At 35.7% G+C, this 20,138-nt stretch overlaps 1 protein-coding gene across 5 annotated transcripts in view; it reads left to right on the forward strand.

Annotated features, from left to right (window-relative positions):
- The window catches only part of PNPLA8 (patatin like phospholipase domain containing 8), a 90,418-nt gene that overhangs the window by 49,764 nt on the left and 20,516 nt on the right, over positions 1-20,138 (forward strand). For 4 of the 5 annotated variants that reach the window (XM_009203701.2, XM_021936188.2, XM_009203700.4 and 1 more), the window contains exons 2-6: positions 991-2,129; positions 2,272-2,421; positions 10,802-10,953; positions 15,816-15,910; positions 16,635-16,806. In XM_009203701.2, the coding sequence (XP_009201965.1) occupies positions 1,074-2,129; positions 2,272-2,421; positions 10,802-10,953; positions 15,816-15,910; positions 16,635-16,806 (1,625 nt within the window). In that variant the 5' untranslated portion in view covers positions 991-1,073. The remainder of the gene's footprint in view (positions 1-990; positions 2,130-2,271; positions 2,422-10,801; positions 10,954-15,815; positions 15,911-16,634; positions 16,807-20,138) is intronic. The other variant, XM_009203702.4, reaches the window with a different exon arrangement.

Below are 20,138 nucleotides of genomic sequence, written 5' to 3' on the forward strand. Positions count from 1 at the left end.
TCTCAAAGTCATTGCCATTCCTAAGATCATCTAAGTTTTCTCCTACATTACATTCTAGTTTTATACATTTGCATTTTACATTTAGATCTGTGATCTGTTTTGAGTTAATTTTTTTGATAGGTATAAAGTCTGTGTCTAGATTAATTTGCATGCGGATGTCCAGTTGTCTTTTGTTAAGAAGACTATTTTTGCTCCATTGTATTACCTTTGCTTTTTTGTGAAAGATCAATCAACTGTATTTAATTGGGTCTGTTTCTGGATTCTTTATTCTGTTCCATTGATCTATTTGTCTTTTCTTTTACCAATACCACATTTTTAAATTGGATTATTCTTTTCTTATTTGTATGTATTCTTTTTATATAGTGGTTAAGAACCCCTTCTATGTTAGATGCTATAGTTTCTTCTAGCCTGACTTACTTGATTTAACGAGCACTTATTACTTAGGTAGTGAAATCTTTTTCACATATCTGTTAGCAGCTCTAGACTGGAAGTTTTGTTTCATATCCTGTAACTGTGTGACTTCAGCATCTAGCACCATGTCTGTTATAGATTAAGTATTCTATAAATCGTTTGCAATGAATGATGTATAAGACCTGACCTTTTTCTTCAAGGAATAGTGTCTTCAAGTCTAGTGTCACATAAAGTAGTCCAGAATTGAACAGTGAGGAAGGGAAAAAAAAAAGCGGAGTATCTGAATTGCATATTAAATTATGCGTTGTAGGAAAACTTACCTATTGGGAAACTTCTCTAAATTAGTTCTTTTCCCTAAACATTCTATTCCTCATTTTCTTTTTTTATTTACCTCTATACTGAAAGTGAATTATTTTATATTAGCTTAAAAATGAATTTTCTATCAGCTATAATGGCAATATTTTATCTGCTTTTTTTGATATAGCTTGCTGAATTTAGTCCAAATAGTCTTGTATTTTCTATTATACCCAATTTCAATTTTTAACGTGAATTCTAATTTTTTTTTTCTTGCCATTTCAGGTAAGACCATGAATTATGGCATTTCTTAAATGAAGCACTCAAGAAGTGAGAGAATGTCATAGAAAATAAATGATTTTTAAGTTATGTCTATTAATCTGACTGTAGATATATATATTTACCTCCTTAGTAATGCAAGAAGTGTTTGTGGGAAGCAGAGAAGCAAGCAACTGCATTTCTTGTTCTCACCTAAGCATTGCTGGAGGATAAGCCACATCAGTCTACAAAGAGGTTTTCATACAAACATAATAAGATGTAAATGGACCAAAAGTGAAGCACATTCTTGCAGTAAGCACTGTTACTCTCCAAGCAACCATGGTTTACATATTGGAATTTTGAAACTTAGCACTTCTGCTCCCAAGGGACTTACAAAAGTGAACATTTGTATGTCCCGTATTAAAAGTACTTTGAACTCTGTTTCAAAGGCTATTTTTGGCAATCGAAATGAAATGATTTCACGTTTAGCTCAATTTAAGCCAAGTTCCCAAATATTAAGAAAAGTATCAGATAGTGGCTGGTTAAAACAGAAAAACATTAAACAAGCCATCAAATCTCTGAAAAAATATAGTGACAAATCAGCAGAAAAGAGTCCTTTTCCAGAAGAGAAAAGTCACATTATAGACAAAGAAGAAAATAGAGGTAAACGCAGTCTTTTTCATTACACAAATATTATAACCACAAAATTTGGAGAGTCATTCTACTTTTTATCAAATCATATTAATTCATACTTCAAACGTAAGGAAAAAATGTCTCAAGAAAAGGAAAATGAACATTTCCAGGACAAATCAAAACTTGAAGATAAAGAGGTGGAAGAGGGGAAATTAAGTTCTCCAGATCCTGGCATCCTGGCTTACAAGCCAGGCTCAGAATCTTTAGATACTGTGGACAAGCCTGCAAGTCCTTCTGCAATACCTGATGTTCTTCCAATTTCAACTAAACAAAGTATTGCTAACTTACTTTCTCGTCCCACTGAAGGTGTACAAGCTTTAGTAGGTGGTTATATTGGCGGACTTGTCCCCAAATTAAAGTATGATTCTAAGAGTCAGTCAGAAGAACAGGAAGAGCCTGCTAAAACTGATCAGGCTGTGAGCAGAGACAGAAATGCAGAGGAGAAAAAGCGTTTATCTCTTCAGCGAGAAAAGGCAAGTTGTTCAGTGTGCTTTTTGGTTCTATTACTTTTTGTCAAATTTATAAGTTTTATTTCCTAGTGAGAACTAAGAAACTTCAATTGTTCTTTAGAGCAGTTTTGTATTCTAATCATATATATTTAATATGTCTTTGTAGATTATCGCAAGGGTGAGTATTGATAACAGGACCCGGGCATTAGTTCAGGCATTAAGAAGAACAACTGACCCAAAACTCTGCATTACTAGGGTTGAAGAACTGACTTTTCATCTTCTAGAATTTCCTGAAGGAAAAGGAGTGGCTGTCAAGGTAATTTCTAATTTATTTAATCTGGTTTTGTCTTGGAATAAAAATACTAAAAAATCTTCTAAAATGGAGAAGGCAAAGCCGTTCATTTTTCTATTTGAATTTTGTGGTTTTTATTATACATGTGATGTATATTCAGTAATTACCCTATTTATTTTGTGACATACATTATGCTAATCATTTTATTTTGTTAGCACCAATATGTATACATGAAATTAAACATTTATAAAATAGAAAATAATCAGTGTATTAGTTGAATTGACTAACAGCTGCCAGAGTTTTCTTCAGAGCAATGTAAATATTTATACTATGTAACTATTCTTTTAAGCTAGGAGACATAATTCATATGTAAGTCTGTTTTTATTTCATGGTCCTTTCATATTTGAAAGTCTAAAAATTTTAATGACCTTACTCATAATTGAATTAGTAATTATATTAAGTAAAACAATGAACTTTTCTTTGCCTCAGTTTTTCAATTATAAAATAATGAGGATAATTTAGACCCATTTATATGGACTGTTTTCAAAGCAGTACTATAAAATATGACCAATGTGATTGAGTCTCTTTACATCTATATTATTGAGATTATTTGTAATATTTCATGAAAAATTTGAAAATGTAATGATAGATATTGCTTAAATTTCATTAGAAATCTCTTAGTGCTTATTTTTAGCTTGCCATTCAGAAAATTGTTTTAATTTAGATCATATTTATTTGACTTTTTAACAATTATCTTGCTGAAGAATTGTCTTTGAATAATGTACCCATCCTTAATTGTGTATTGTATAACACATACATTATTATAGTTAGCTTCAGTATTTTATGGTCCTACAATTTAGGATTATATTTTATATTTATATAATCTCTTGCATAAAAGATAAGATTCTCAAATATACATATGCTTTTAAGTATATTTCACATTTCAGTGATATACTGAAAGCAAAGGTTTTTAAATAGAATTACATACTGGCTTAGTCCATTTGGGCTGTCATAATAAAATACCTTAGCCTGGGTAATTTATATAAAACAGAAATTTATTTCTCATAGTTCAAAATGAGAACTGGGCAGTCCAAAATCAAGGCACCAACAATTTGATGAGAGTCCCGTTCCTCCTAGACAGCAGCTTCTCATGGCCTACTTACATGGCAGAAGGGCAAGGGGGCTCACTTCAACCTCTTTTACAAGGCCAGTTGTACTACTGATGGATTTCTGAGTAATTTTCAGTTGTAGTTTATTATTAAATAGTCTTGCTAATTGAAACTCTGAGCACTCTTTTATCTTGCATAACATCCCAAATCTAAGGACCTTTCAATACTATGAACAAATGTGATGGGAATGTATATCCAGATCAGTTATGAATAAAAGTCTAGTCAGTCTGAAAAAACTTGTCACCCTTCCCTTAAATAATCATCTGAAAAACAGTGAACTGGACAAGTTGCGTAAAACATGTCAGCATGTACGCTCTAGTGTGAACTTTTCCAGCTAAACTTTTTGTTATTATCAAGAGTTGAGCTTTTTAAAAATGATAGAATTTTTATAAAACATCTGTATGAATTTTACTTTTTTATGTGTCTGCCATACTTATGGTAGCTAAATACAGTGAATTATGTCTGATATGTAATGCCCTAAAAAAAAATGAGTTACTTATTTTGTATGCTACATTTATGGCAGTCACATTTAGGGAATTGTCTGTAATAATTTTTTGCACTGTTTGTGATGAAGGTGGTCTCCTTTCATTATGTTTTTTAATTAAAAAGAAGAACTTTGACCATTTAGAAAGAAGGCAGCACAAAGCATCGTAGGGAATTAGAAGAAAGAAAAGATAAGAAAATAAAAATAATATATTTTTACTACCCTCAGATTGCCACTGTAATGTATTAGAGTTTATTTGTGTTCATTGGATTAAGCTGCCTTAAGCTCTAATAGCAAACAACACCAAAATCTCAGTGACTTAACAAAACAGTTTTATTTCTGGCTCATGCAAAGTCAACTGTGAATTTGGGTGACTCTTTGGCACAGTGAACCTCAGTGTGGTGGTTACTAAGATCCTGTCCTGTTGTCTGTATTTTAATTAAGTCTTCCTCTATGATTTCTATGGCAAGGAAAGAATATTTCAGCAGAAGTTGCCACAGGTTTCTTCTACTCGCAGTCTGTTTATCCTTTCTGATTGCATGGGCCTGAAAAGTACAAACTTGTGTATGCTTGGAAGGGGAAGAAAACTGGGTGTTGGTGAACATTAGTAATGTCTGCCACAGTATTCCTTCAGAAATTATTCTATGCACATATATACCAAAATAAACTCATTCTGTATATGTTGTTTATAATCTGGTTTTTTAGCATATAATGTATACCTTTCTATATCAGTAAATGTTCTTTATCCTGTACCCAGTTTGAAAATGTTCTTTACGTAACTGATTAGATCCAAATAAGGGCCCAGTCTAGATCACACATTGCATCTGACTATTTCTCCAAGTCACTTAAAATATAATGCAGTCCTTCAGCCACACCTTCTTCACCTGCACCTTTAAAACTGACTTAATTCAAGACATCAGGCTGGTTAACAGGCAGAATGACTCACTTTCTGGATATACTTGCCTTCTTTCTCAATGTTACTTGGAGTGTTCCTCTTTCCTTTTCATTTCCTGAACATTGGAATTTAAATATAATGGCTTGATTGAGTTAAACATTTTGTTGTTAGAGCACATTGTAGGTAATGTCATGTGCCTCATAATGTATCACATCAAGACACACATGACAATTAGTTGAACAACCATTAGTAATGCTAAGGATGACCACCGGGTTAAGGTGATGACAATCTGCTTCTCATTGGACAGTTGTGCTAGTAGTAGTAGCTCATCAACCATTAACCTAATCATTTCCAGAACTAATAATTTCATTAGAGTTGCAGAATGACCAATGTCTAATTCTGTTACTCCTACATTATAATTGACATTCTTCTGTAAAGTACAGCCTTCCTTCATCAACTGAAGCTATTTGGGTATTCTCAAAGGCAAATTTTACAGGAAAGGAAAGAGAAATGCTTAATTTCCTTGTATTTAGTTACCAGTTTTCAAAATAAGGTGTTGCTTTAATAGCTGCCTCAGTGATTAAGTGAATTTTTTTTACACCTTTAAAATAATATTATGGACTCCTTGTTTTTCTAAGTTAAATGTGTTTCTTTTTCTTTTTTTGGGAGACAGAGTCTCTGTCACCCAGGCTGGAATGCAGTGCCACAGTCTTCACTCACTGGAACTTCTGCCTCCCAGGTTCAGCCCAGCTCAGCCTCCTGAGTAGCTGGGACCACAGGCATGTGCCACCACACCCAACTAATTTTTGTATTTTTTGTAGACAGAGGGTCTCACCATGTTGCCCAGGTTGGCCTCGAATTCTTGGGCTCAGGCAGTCTGCCTGCTTTGCCCGCGGTACTGAGATTATAGGTGTAAGCCACCTCACCCAGCTTCTTTCTTTCTTTCTTTCTTTTTTTTTTTTTTTTTTTTTTTGAGATGGAGTCTCGCTCTGTCGCCAGGCTGGAGTGCAGTGGTGCGATCTCGGCTCACTGCAACCTCCGCCTGCTGGGTTCAAGGGATTCTCTTGCCTCAACATCCCAAGTAGCTGGGACTACAAGTGCCCGCCACCATGCTCAGCTAATTTTTGTATTTTTAGTAGAGATGGGGTTTCACCATGTTGGCCAGGCTGGTCTCAATCTCCTGACCTCAGATGATCCACCTGCCTCGGTGTCCCAAAGTGCTGGGTTTACAGGTGTGAGCCACCGCTCCCGGCCTCGCCCACCCTGTTTCTATGTTCTATTTTCTCCCCCTCTCGGTTTTAAAATGCTGAATTTGTCACAAGGATTCATACATCCTTTGGGTTTATTAAAAAGCTTTTTATAAAAATTTTATATATAGAAAACAACACAAATCATAAGTTTACAGCTCCATGATTTTTCACACATGAAATACATCTATATAACCACTACCCTGAATGAGAAACAATCTTATGAACACTCCAAACACTGTCCCCAAAAAGGTTGATCAGTTTTTCAGAATTCTAGCAGCATAATTTAGTTGTGCCTCTTTTTGCATGTTATATGAATGATAAGCATGTGTTCTTACATGTCTGGGTTTTTTTTCACTCCATATTATGTTTGTGAGAACCTTCTATATTGTTGGGTATACTTTTCATTTTTCCCTCTACTGCTAGACATTTGGATGGTTTGCAGTTTGGGAATATTTAGGAGTAGTACCTCTGGGTTATATGTTTTGGAAAACACAGGTCTTCGTTTCTTTGGGGTATATACCTAAGAGTACTGTTGCTGCTCACAGAGTGAGCATATTTGTATCAGTAGTAGATACTGCCAAATGGTTTTGCATAGTGCTGGTGCCAATTTATTCTTTCACCAGAATTATATGAGGCCTCTGTGTTCTACTTTCTCTCCAACACTTTATTTTGTAATCTTTTTTCGAGACTGAGTGTTGCTGTGTCGTCCAGGCTGGAGTGCAGTGGTGCGTTCTCGGCTTGCTGCAACCTCCACCTCCTGGGTTCAAGCAGTTCTCCTGCCTCAGCCTCCCTAGTAGCTGGGATTACAGGCACCCACCAGCACACCCGGCTAATTTTTGGATTTTTAGTAGAGACGGGGTTTCACATGTTGGTCAGGCAGGTCTTGAACACCTGACGTCAAGTAATCTGCCCGCTTTGGCCTCCCAAAGTGTTGGGATTATAGCCGTGAGCCACCACACCCAACCTTTTTAAATCTTTTCAATTTGAGCAGGTTTTTTGGGTGTTAAGTGATATTAAATTGTGGTTTTAATTTTTTATTTCATTGATAGCTATGACATTCAACATCTTCTCCATGGTTTATTGGCCGTGTTTATACTTCCTTGTGAAGTACCTATTCCAGATCTTGCCTGTTCTTCCGTTGGGTTGACCAACTTTTTCTTCATTATTTGTAGAATTTAAAAAGTATATTATGGTTGTAACTCACTTGTCATGTGTGATGTGTATATGTATGTCTTACAAATACGTTCTCCTATTCTGTGGCTGACCTTTTCACTCTTGTGTTTTTTGATAAACAGATATTCTTAATTTTTTCTAATTTATATATATATATATATATATTTTTTTTTTTTTGAGACGGAATCTCGCCCTGTCGCCCAAGCTAGAGTGCAATGGCGCAATCTGGGCTCACTGCAAGCTCCGCCTCCCAGGTTCACGCCATTCTCTTGCCTCAGCCTCCCGAGTAGCTGGGACTACAGGCGCCCACCACCAAGCCCGGCTAATTTTTTTGCATTTTTTTAGTAGTGACAGGTTTCACCAGGTTAGCCAGCATGGTCTTGATCTCCTGGCCTCGTGATCCGCCTGTCTCCGCCTCCCAAAGTGCTGGGTTTAGAGGCGTGAGCCACCGTGCCCAGTCAATACTTTTCTTTATGGTTAGTATTTTGTGTCCTGTTTAATAAATCTTTGCCTATCCTAAAGTCATAAAAGTATTTTTGGCCAGGCGCCATGGCTCAGGCCTGTAATCCCAGCACTGTGGGAGGCTGAGGTAGGCGGCTGAGGTGGGTGGATCACGAGGTCAAGAGATCAAGACCATCCTGGCCAACATGGTGAAACCTCATCTCTACTAAAAATACAAAAATTAGCTGGGCTTGCTGGTGTGCACCTGTAGTCCCAGCTGCTTGGGAGACTGAGGCAGGAGAATGGCTTGAACCCGGGAGGCGAAGGTTGCAGTGAGCTGAGATTGCGCCACTGCACTCCAGCCAGGGCGACAGAGCAAGATTCTGTCTCAAAAAAAAAAAAAAATATATATATATATATATATATATATATATACACACATAAATTTTCCTGTGTTTTCTTCTGAAACCTTGTTTTGCCTTTTACTCTTATATCTACTATTCATCTAGAATAGATTTGGTTGTGTGGTGTGTGGCAGAAGTCCTGACTTTTAAAAAATACACTTATCCAGTTGACTCAGCACCATTTATTGAAAAGACCTTTATCATAAATGAGATGTATATATGGATCTGTTTCTAGACACAGTATTTTTTATTTATTTATTTTTTGAAATGGAGTTTCGCTCTTGTTGCCTAGGCTGGAGTGCAGTGGCGCGATCTTGGCTCACCACAACCTCCGCCTCCCAGGTTCAAACGATTCTGTTGCCTCAGCCTCCCTAGTACCTGGGATTACAGGCATGCGCCACCATGCCCAGTTAATTTTGTATTTTTAGTAGAGTTGGTTTTCTCCATGTTGGTCAGGCTGGTCTTGAACTCCCGACCTCAGGTGATGCACCCACCTCGGCTTCCTAAAGTGCTGGGATTACAGGTGTGAGTCACCATGCCCCACCAGATACAGTATTTTGTTCCACTGGTATATTTGTCTATCGTTGCTCTAATAGTACACTGGCTAAATTTTTGCAGCTTTATAAACTTAATATTAGGTAGTATAAATCCTCCAACCTTGTTCTTCTTAATATTGTTGGCTTGGCTATTCTTGACATGTTATATTTCTATATGAATTTTAGGATCAGCTTATCTACAAAAAAAATTTTAAAAGAGAAAAACATGGTGGGATTGCAGTGAATATATGGAACAATTTAGGGTGAATTGGGTCTTTGTTGAGTTTCCAAGCCATGACATCTTTTTGTGGTTATTCTAATATGAACATCAATTCTTGGTTTTTGTCATTCGGTACTGGATTCACATGCTTTATAGTTTTTCTGGACGCTGGAGATTGTAAATTTGAAAAATTGCATAGGCTGTAGATTATATCAAATTATATATTTTTCCAGGGTTTATTTGTTCTTCTGTTTAGCATTTGAGTGGAGCACAGATAGCCTTAATTGAGTTAGGGTCAAATCTGGATCAAGGCTGTATTACAGTTTGGGTAAGACCTCTCTTTTGCCCTGATTTTAGGGCATATTCTTCTGGGGCTTTCAGTTGAGAGCCTGGTGTGTTCACTTAACCACCACCTCATTGGGTCCTAAAATCTCAAGAATACAAAGCCTTCCACTCTGATTTTCAGAGGTCTTCAGCTTACCTTTCGCCTTTCACACCTCCTGATTTTAGAATTCAGCAGATGTCGTGAGGTAAAGCTAGCCATGTGTTTGAAGCCCTTCAGGTCTTCTATTTTTTTTTCACTCCAAACCCCTTAGATGCTAAGTGATCAGCTGGTTTCTCTGTCGTTTATTTGGGGCCCTCTGTCTGATTCAGACTCAATTTTTTCATCCTTTACTTTTTCCTGGAATCAGCAAATGCCTCCAGGGAAGAAAAGCTATAGTTTACCAGCTCACTTCCTAGCAATTACTCCTTCTCCAGATTCTTGGCTCCATCTGTTCTTGTTGCTTCAGCAGCTCTCTGTCTGATGCCTTTAAACAGATGGTGCTTTTCTTGTATTTCATCAAGATTTTCTTGTTCTTAATGTGAGCATTGATCTCTAACACAGTGTTTCATCTTAACCGGAACTGGAAATTTGCATTATTCTCCACCATTGCTCAAGTTCCTCTAGTGGGGCCTCACAGCTCAACGTTAGGGGAAAAAATATTGAGAAAGAATTTAGAGTATTTCAGATTGATTGATCATAAAAAGGAAACAAAATGAGTGATACCTAGGAAAGTTATTTGATTTACAGAAGGTTACACAGCAGAATTGTAGCTGCCACTCAGCCATTCCATTAAACCTGGGGTACTGACTATATAAGATGCTTCTGTGTACAGAAGCTAGAGAATCTTTGGTAAGCAACATAGAACTCTAGGATTTAAGCTCTTGTCTGTGATCAACAATATGATGTTGAGTGCTTAGAATCTTGAAGTCTCAGGTTTATTTAAACTGATTATTTAATTGTAGTAGCCTGTTTTTACCTTCTTACCTCCGTTTTATTTGTTAACATTTGTTCCTATTCCTTTATGAGGCACCCTTGAATCCCCTATGCAATGTATATAAGATGGTTCATTTTTTCTTTTTAATAACAGTTTAACTTCTAGTAGTTACTATGAATCAGTTTTAGACTCCTAATCTCAGGATTTGTACAAAGTATTATACAAAATTTATAATGTTAGCCTTTTGTTGTAATACTTTGTGAATTTCTATAATTAAATTATATTTTCTTTAGTTAAGTATTACACCTTTTAATGAAAATATTTGAATAGAGGTTAATTTTTGTCCCAATATTAAAACAAATATAATCTAGATAATTGACATTAATATATCAAAAACTAATCTGTCTTATAAGATTACTGAGAAAGTAATCTATATTATAAGATTCCTGAGAAAGTAATGAACACTGTCACCTTGATTGTCATGTGATGAACTGCAGGTATTGGTTAATAATAATCATACATTTTCAGTCTTGATTTGACAAAAGCAATAAAGTATATTTTCTCTCAATATAGGAAAGAATTATTCCATATTTATTACGACTGAGACAAACTAAGGATGAAACTCTTCAGGCTGCAGTTAGAGAAATTTTGGCCCTAATTGGCTACGTGGATCCAGTGAAAGGGAGAGGAATCCGAATTCTCTCAATTGATGGTGGAGGAACAAGGTAAGGCTAGGAACATGATTCTTTTTTCTTTTTTTTTTTGAGATGGAGTTTCCCTCTGTTGACCAGGCTGGAGTGCAGTGGCACAATCTCAGCTCATTGCAACCTCCGCCTCCCAGGTTCAAGTGATTCTCCTGCCTCACCCTCTCAATTAGCTGTGATTACAGGCTCCCGTCACCACACCCAGCTAATTTTTGTAGTTTTAGTAGAGATGGGGTTTCCCCATTTTGGCCAGGCTGGTCTCGAACTCCTGACGTCAGGTGATCTGCCTGCCTTGGCCTCCCAAAGTGCTAGGATTATAGGCACGAGCCACCACACACAGCTGGAACATGGTTCTTAAAAACTACAGATTCAATTCAGCTTTAGGAATTAAAAAAAATGATTTGATATATCATTATAAAATCAAATTTTTTAAATAAAACATGAAATTGTTTTAATTAATCTAAGTTCTACTCTGACATATACTTCAATTCTTTGGTTTGATTTAGTATTTTTATTTTCATATTTTTATTTTATTTTAGTATTTCTATTTTTATATTTGGCCTTTTTAGACCTTTTTGGTAGTGTAGAAGCTTATCAACCATTATTCTCATAAAATCTTGACAGTGTTTTATAATTTTAGCTTTCTTTTATTACTTTATTTTATCTTTTTGGAGATAGAGTCTTGCTCTGTTGCCCAGGCTGGAGTGCAGTGGCGCAATCTCATATCACTGCCACCTCTGCCTCCCAAGTTCAAGCAATTCTCCTGTCTCAGCCTCCCAAGTAGCTGGGATTATAGGTGTCCGCCACCATGCCTGGCTAATTTTTTGTATTGTTAGTAGAGACGTGGTTTCACCATGTTGTCTAGGCTGGTCTTGAACTCCTAACCTCAGATAAACCACCTGCCTCAGCCCCCCAAAGTGCTGGGATTACAGGCGTGAGCCACCGCGCCCAGCCAGCTTTCTTTTATTACACTTATCTTACCCATATATATCCACTAGTCACTTAATAAAGTGATGGTTGCAAAATGAGGCTATATTAACTTCCTGACTTCTGATGTCTTCACTTGGAGATGCCAGTTCTGGTGCTATATAAGAAATAAAGTCATTCTTTGTTAAGAAGGAGATAGTTTCACTATTAAGCTCTATTTTTACTACTGGCAATCCATCCATGCTTCCTACTCAAGTCTTTGTTTATCTAGTTCCTTCCAACTTGTTGGTTAGATTTTTTGGCTTGGTTTTTCAAACCTTTTCCCCAAAATCTTCTAGCTCATTCTCTAGTTCCCTGCCATCCCTACTGTTACCTCATAATTCATAGTACATGCCCTGCCTATTGTTCTTAGCTTTAACTTACCTCCCTGATTTTGCTTTTTGGTATACCCAACTTGCCAACCACTCTTCTGTATGTTCAAGTACTACCCTGTATCTTTTTGTTAAATTCCTTGGTTCTCTATTCACCCGAGTCCTTTATACTTTAACATCAATATGAAGGAAGGAGTAAATAATGAGAGAAGGAAGCTAACCTCAGATGGTGGCAGTGGAAGGCAGGAGGAAGGAAAAACATACCAGTAACTTTTTTTGAGATGGAGTTTTGCTCTTGTTGCCCAGGCTGGAGTGCAGTGACATGATCTCGGCTCACTGCAACCTCCACCTCCCAGGTTCAAGTGATCAATTCCCCCGCTGCAGCCTCCCAAGTAGCTGGGATTATAGGCATGCACTACCACACCCGGCTACTTTTGTATTTTTAGTAGAGACAGGGTTTCACCATGTTGGCAGTTCTGGTCTCAAGCTCCTGACCTCAGGTAATCCACCCACCTCAGCCTCGCAAAGTGCTGGGATTACAGGTATGAGCTACCACGCCCAGCCAATACCAGTAACTTTTAAGAAACATGGAGACAGGATATGGTAGACATAGGTCAAGATCACTCTAAGTGTAAACCTGTGTGTGACTGGGACAGAATTGCAGGGAATCTCAACAGATTGGTGTTGAGGAAAGACACTTTTTTCTTGAACATATTTAATGTAAGATTATATCCATACAGAAGTGCTCAGTTGTCAAAAGCCCACTGAAGAGAGAACAATCTTAAAAGATCTTAGAGGATGTTTCTTAAGAAAGTGAATAATGTTAAGAAGGTGTATGTCATTCATGTGATATAGATACAGTGATAACTGGAGAGATTATTCTAGTTCATAGAATTGGTTCCAAATGGTGACAAATAAGGAAAATGGCAGTTAAATGAGTAGAAGCATTTCACTAAGGAGCAGAAGGAATCCTCTCTGCCATTAAGTTCAGGGGAATTGCGACAGGTAGTGTCATTCATTGAGTCAGCTAACAGACATTGGGTGCCTACTATGTTGTAAGCCCTGATTTAGATCCTGGGGACGGTGAGCAAACAAAACAATACAGTGTTTGCATTGTAGAGGAGGAAAAAGACAACAAATAGAAAAACAAAAATATGTTATTCTGGGTGCTATGGAGAAAAATAAAGCAAAGTAAAGGGATAGAGAAGAAGAGTACTATTTTAAAGAATGCTCAGGACCAAGACTTCTTTTTAAAGAAGTTATATTTATGTAGAGATAGGAAGGAAGAAAATTAAAGAACATTCAGATGTCTGTTTAAGATCAGACAAGCATGAAAAAGAAGTTTGTATCCAATAAATAGTTTATCTTGTAGAATAAGAGTTGTATTAGTCATAAGGAGGAAATCAGTGTGAGGTAATTTGGGAAAATCTAGGGGTGGGTTAGGATGAAGTTAGGTTTAGATTTGTAATTCTCCACTGGAGATAATTTTGCCCCCTAAAGGACATTTGGCAGTATCTGGAGACATTTTTGGTTGTCATAACTAGGGCACTGCCACTTTCATCTAGTTTGAAGAGGACAGTTGTGACTAAACATGATACAGTGCACAGGACAGCCCCGCAAAACAAGGGTTATCCAACCCAGAATGTCAGCAGTGCTGCTGTTGAGAAAACTTGGTTTAGGGGAATATGGGAAAGCAGCCTGAATGGGAGGTTTGTGTGAAAAGCAGTAATGTATGAGGGCTTGAGAGAAAAAATAAAAAACCCTGTCTTTTACTTCTTTGGTATAAGAGAACCTACAGTGGTAGGCATAGACAGCTGTGGCAACTTGGCAAATATATATGTATTTACATTCATTCAGAATTTATGAACACAATTAACTATTTTAAATAGTTAATTTTCCCAATTATACGAGTAGTTAGAAAAACCTGAGAGAGAAAAAAATCCTTAAAACCATAGCTCACAACTCTAAGATTATTTTAGTATTTTGATTAATTTTCTTCTAATATTTTTCTTTGTGAACATATATGTGCCTATTTTATTTCCTTTTTGTGATAATAGAGGTCATTGTTAAATATATTGTATCCATTACATTTAATTCATCATCTTGCCTTGAATTAATAATGTATCTCTTTCATAAGACATCTTCTTAACTCTCCTCAAATCCACATAATTTGTTATATTTAAAAGATCAGCATCTTTGGTTTTCTACTTTAATCTTACAGAATTTTCTAGTTACTTCCTGTTAACATTATCAAGGCACAATTTGACACTCTAAATTTTTTGGTGCCTAACTACCTTTGTGTTCCAGGACTTACCTACCCCCTACCTTGTGTTGGCAATAGAGCTTTTCATCGTTTTTTTGTATTCTCCCACTGTTAAAAATTGTCATGATACACACATGAGAGTTTGCATGGTACGTACACCCTCAATTGGTCTATATCTCCTAAGCTTTTTCATCGTTTCGCGTTCCTTCGTGAAGCTATTAACTGCTGTTGGCAAGGATTCAGAAATGAGCAAAGTCAGCAACATTAATTAATATACCATTAATGTAGAGGGTTATCCTAAAGTTATTGAAAGTTTTTAAAAATGAATAAAGAAAAGGGAGCTTAAAAATCTGACTGGTGGCCAGGCGCGGTGGCTCGCGCCTGTAATCCTAGCACTTTGGGAGGCCGAGGTGGGCGGATCATGAGGTCAGGAGATCGAGACCATCCTGGCTAACACGGTGAAACCCTGTCTCTACTAAAAATAAAAAAAATTTTTAAAAAATTAGCTAGGCGTGGTGGCGGGCGCCTGTAGTCCCAGCTACTCGGGAGGCTGAGGCAGGAGAATGGTGTGAACCCAGGAGGTGGCACTTGCAGGGAGTCCAGTGAGCCACTGCACTCCAGCCTGGGCAGTCTCAAAAAAAAAAAAAAAATCTGGTGAAATATGTAAGTTAAAAATGTATAGAGTCATAGGTGACCAACTATATTAGTAAGAGAAGAAACCAAGGTATGGCATTCCAAAACCAGTGAGTGAGTTTTTAAGTGTTTTCCAGAGTTGTTTTTTTTTTTTCAATTTTATATTGGCATATCTTTGTATTCTTCTTTAGTTGTTTGTTGGTTTTTGGCATTCTTAAGAAGTGTATTTGGGCAGATTTCTTCTTCTTTTTACTTTTTTTTTCTGTAGAAATGGGGTCTCGCTGTATTGTTCAGCTGATCTTGAACTCCTGGCCTCAAGTGATCCTCTTACCTCAGCCTCCCAAAGCTCTGGGATTACAGGAAAGAGCCACTGCCTGACCAGATTTATTCTTACTTAAAGAGATACTGTTTTGCAGAAGGATGGGTTCAGTGAAAAAACAAGAGAGAGACACTAGTATAAATTTTAAAATGTGCTGCCATAGTGTAGGTTTTGTATCATTTAGATAATAGATTTTCAAAAGTAATCCTAAAAATTTGGACAGGCAATTTTTACTGATTCTGATTTATATTTTTAATTTTCATGTTAGCATATAAACTACAAAAGCAATTCTTAGATTGTTTTATTCAACGACTTAAATTATTTTTTCTTTAAACAGGAATTGTCATTTTGCCTTTAATCTTTTCTACAGGGGCGTGGTTGCTCTCCAGACCCTACGAAAATTAGTTGAACTTACTCAGAAGCCAGTTCATCAGCTCTTTGATTACATTTGTGGTGTAAGCACAGGTAATTATTATATGGAAGTGGTGCATTCTGGCAGTACATTAAGGAAGAGAACATTAAGTACTTATGTTTAAGATCATAGTCCTTTGCCTCCTCTAGCCCTCTCTCCAAACCCCAAAATTTTCTCCTCCCGTTTCTCTTTTGTTCATGGTTATGCCATTTAGGCACACTAGGTGGCAGTGTGTCCTACCAATTATAGCTAGATATGGAATCAGCTGTTTAAAAGGACATCCAAGAGTACCTAATATCTTTAATTACATTGGTTCCTAGGACTAACTTGAAGGAGAATCGCTTAGTGACTTGGTGAGTTGTCAAATATACCATATTTTAAGACTAAAACTAAGTAATTTATTGATGTTAGAAAGAACGTGAGTTATCTACCATATCTTATATATAATTTAATGTAAAACAACACATTTGTAAATATTTTTAAATTATTATTTTCATTATTTAATCCTTTTTGAGCATTCATTTAATCCTTTTTGAGACCTAGTAAATTCCTTTACATTTGTTAACCCAGTACAAGAGACATGAATTTTAGTTTTTCTTATTACTCCCATTTTACACGTGAAAAAAATGGGGCTCTGAGAAGGAAAGTCATTTGTCCCAGGTGACATAGCTAGAAAGTATCAACTCTAAATTTAAGCCAAAACTATGATTCAGGAGATCTTATCAGCATAAGGGCTATAACTTAACACTGATAAAAACTAAGAATTCTTTTTTCCAGGTGCCATATTAGCTTTCATGTTGGGGTTGTTTCATATGCCCTTGGATGAATGTGAGGAACTTTATCGAAAATTAGGATCAGATGTATTTTCACAAAATGTCATTGTTGGAACAGTCAAAATGAGTTGGAGCCATGCATTTTATGACAGTCAAGCATGGGAAAACATTCTTCGGTAAGTTACAATTACTCTTTTTAAATGTTCTAATTATATAGGTAGTATGTGCATATTATAATTTCAAAAATAAGAATATTAAATTATATTCTTGCATAATTTGAAAAACATCAAGAATATTAAATTATTCTACTAATTACAGATAACCACTGTTAGTATTTTGGTGAATCATAGTTTAATAATTGTTTTGGGGGGTTCGTGTGTGTGAGATTTGCATGTAAAAGTTACAATTGCCTTTTTTAAAAAATATGAGATATTTGCATCCTGTTGTTTTTACTTAACATATTAAATGTGTCTCAAGTCATTCTAAAATATTCAGTTATTTTTATTTTTATTTATTTTTTGACACACGCTGTCACTCCCGTTACCCAGGGTAGAGTACAGTGGTACTGTCTTGGCTCACTGCAGCCTCAACTTCCCAGGCTCAAGTGATCCTCCCACCTCAGCCTCCCAAGTAGCTGGGACCACATGTGTGCACCACCATGCCCAGCTAATTTTTTCTATTTTTAGTAGAAACAAGATTTCACCGTGTTGCTCAGGCTCCTAACCTCAAGTGATCCGCCTGCCTCCCAAAGTGTATATAAGCATACAATATAAGCATAAAATCATCCACAATCCTATTATTCAGAGCTGTAGACTTTAATATATTTCCTTCTAGTTTTTTATTAGACCATAAACATTTTGTATAGCTGCGATTAGATTGTAGTTGTAAATTTGTATCCTTTTCCTTTTTCCAAACATTCTTAAAATCTCCTGACATATTTTTAAAGACTACACTATACTCCAGAGTAGGATGTTACATTTTCTTAATCATTTCCATTTAGGATTTTTATGGACATTTAGGACATTTATGTTCCTAATTTTTTGGGATTATGAACGATGCTGTCATAGAAAACTTTAAATTTCTTCTCACATTTCAGAATATATCAGTAGGTCACTATATAAGAAGCATAATTATTGGGTCTAATGTTGATGTCTTCTTAAAATAATTATTACACAGGAAATAGAAAATATATCAAGAAAACAATAAAAATAATTTATAATCCCACTAAGAACAAAAGCACTATTAACATGGTGATGTATTTTTTCCTGTAATTTCTTACAGATAGACAAGTGTATATGTGTGTAGTTGTGAGTGTAGGTGTATCCATCCTCTTTACAAAATTCAGATAATGCACATGTAGTCTTGAGTACTGCGTTTTCACTTAGCATTTTATCACAGATGATTTCCTATGTCAGTTAATATGTTTTGAAACATATATTAATGGTTCTTCACCATTTTATGGATGTACTATTTTTTATTTAACAAATCCTCTTTTAGAAAAAGATAAGGTAATTTTCTAGAAGTAAAATTGTGGGTCAGAGGATATGCGTGTTTTAACAATCTTGATACATACATAGCTGAATTTGTTCTTCAATACAGTGGTTTTAGCTTACTCATCCAGCAACATCAACATGTATTTCTGTTTCATGAAATACTCGTGAACACCAGACACTTAATGTTTAAAATGACATTAGTTTGAGAGATTTTGAAACTCATGTTTCAATTTGTATCACTTTCATTATTGATGAGTTTGAACTTAGTTTTGGTTTTTGATGGCTTTTTATTATTTTTTTTTGTGAATTTTGAGGGCATAATTTTTGCCTATTTTCTCATGGGATATTCCTCAATGTGTTGTAAATATATTAACCATATATTGAAAAAGTGCTTTCTAATTAATAATTTTTTAATGTAGAGCATTGAAACATCTTCATTTAGCCAAATCTTTTCCTTTAAAGATTTTTAACTTTTATGTTTGTAAGTCTTTCCTACAATCCTACTACTGGGAATATACCCAAAGGAAAATAATTCATTCCGTCAAAAAGACACATGCACTCATGTGTTCATCATAGCACTGTTCACAATGGCAGATACAAGGAATAAACCCAGGTGCCCATCAACAGTGGATTGGATAAAGAAAATGTGGTACATATACATTGTGGAATACTATGCAGCTATAAAAAAAAATGAAATCATGTCCTTTGCAGCAACATGGTTGGCAACAGAGGCCATTATAATAAGCAACCTAACACGAAAACATAAAGCCAAATACCACATGTTCTTTCTTACAAGTGAGAGCTAAACGTTGAATGTACATGAACATAAAGATGGGAACAGTTGACGCTGGAAACCATTAGACGGGAGGGAGAGTGGGGGTGTGAGCTGAAGAATCACTTGTTGGGTATCATGCTTACTGCCTAGGTGATAGGATTGTTGGGACCCCAAGCCTCAGTGACACACAGTTTACCCATTAACAAACCTGCATACATACTCTTTATACTAAAAGTTTAAATTAAAAAAAAAATAAGTCTTTTCTACCTTGAAGGTAGGTAAATATTTGTATTATTTCCTAGTTCTAAAGTTTTCAGTTTATATGTAATTCTGAAGTTACCTAAAACTTATTGTGATATATGTTATAAGGTAATCAAGCTTTATTTTTTTAATCAAATGTTAATCCAAATGTCCCAGCTCCCTTTACCAAGTGTTTTTTTTTTTTTTAACTGATTCGAAACATCATCTTTATCATATTTGAAATTCTTATCTATATTAGAATCTATGTTCAAGTTTTTGGTTTCTCTATGGATTTATTTTTGTACAAATTCTGCAAATTTAGTTGTTGAACCTTTGCATAATATTTTTATAATGATATAGCATAGCAAATCTTTTCTCCTTATTCTTCTTTTACACAATTTTCATTTAATATTCAAAGTTAATATTAGGCTACTTTTATCACATAAAAAAAATATTCCACTGATATTTGGATGGAAATTACATGGAACGTATCACTTATTTTGTGGAACATTGACATCTTTCCAATCGTGGAATCTTCCCATCCATTATCATTGTATGTTACTTATTTTCACATCTTTTGTGTCTATTAGAAAATATAGTTCACCATCCTGGCTAACAGGATGAAACCCCATCTCTACTAAAAATACAAAAAAAAAAATTAGCCGGGCATGGGGGCGGGCATCTGTAGTCCCAGCTACTCGGGAGGCTGAGGCAGGAGAATGGCATGAACCCAGGAGGTGGAGCTTGCAGTGAGCCGAGATCACAGCACTGCACTCCAGCCTGGGCAACAGAGTGAGACTCCGTCTCAAAAAAAAAAAAAAAGAAAAAAAAAAATATATATATATATAAAATTAATATCTATTCCCAGATTCATTTGATCAATACTTTTTATTAAGATTATTTAATGAAAATTTAAAAATTTATTCTAAAACCAGTTTCTCTACTATGAAACTTTTTTCCTTTTGTTACTTATGAGAGTATCTTTGCATATTTGTGTATT

The sequence above is a fragment of the Papio anubis genome, chromosome 4, assembly GCF_008728515.1.
Source record: "Papio anubis isolate 15944 chromosome 4, Panubis1.0, whole genome shotgun sequence".
In the NCBI taxonomy this organism is placed as follows: domain Eukaryota; kingdom Metazoa; phylum Chordata; class Mammalia; order Primates; family Cercopithecidae; genus Papio; species Papio anubis.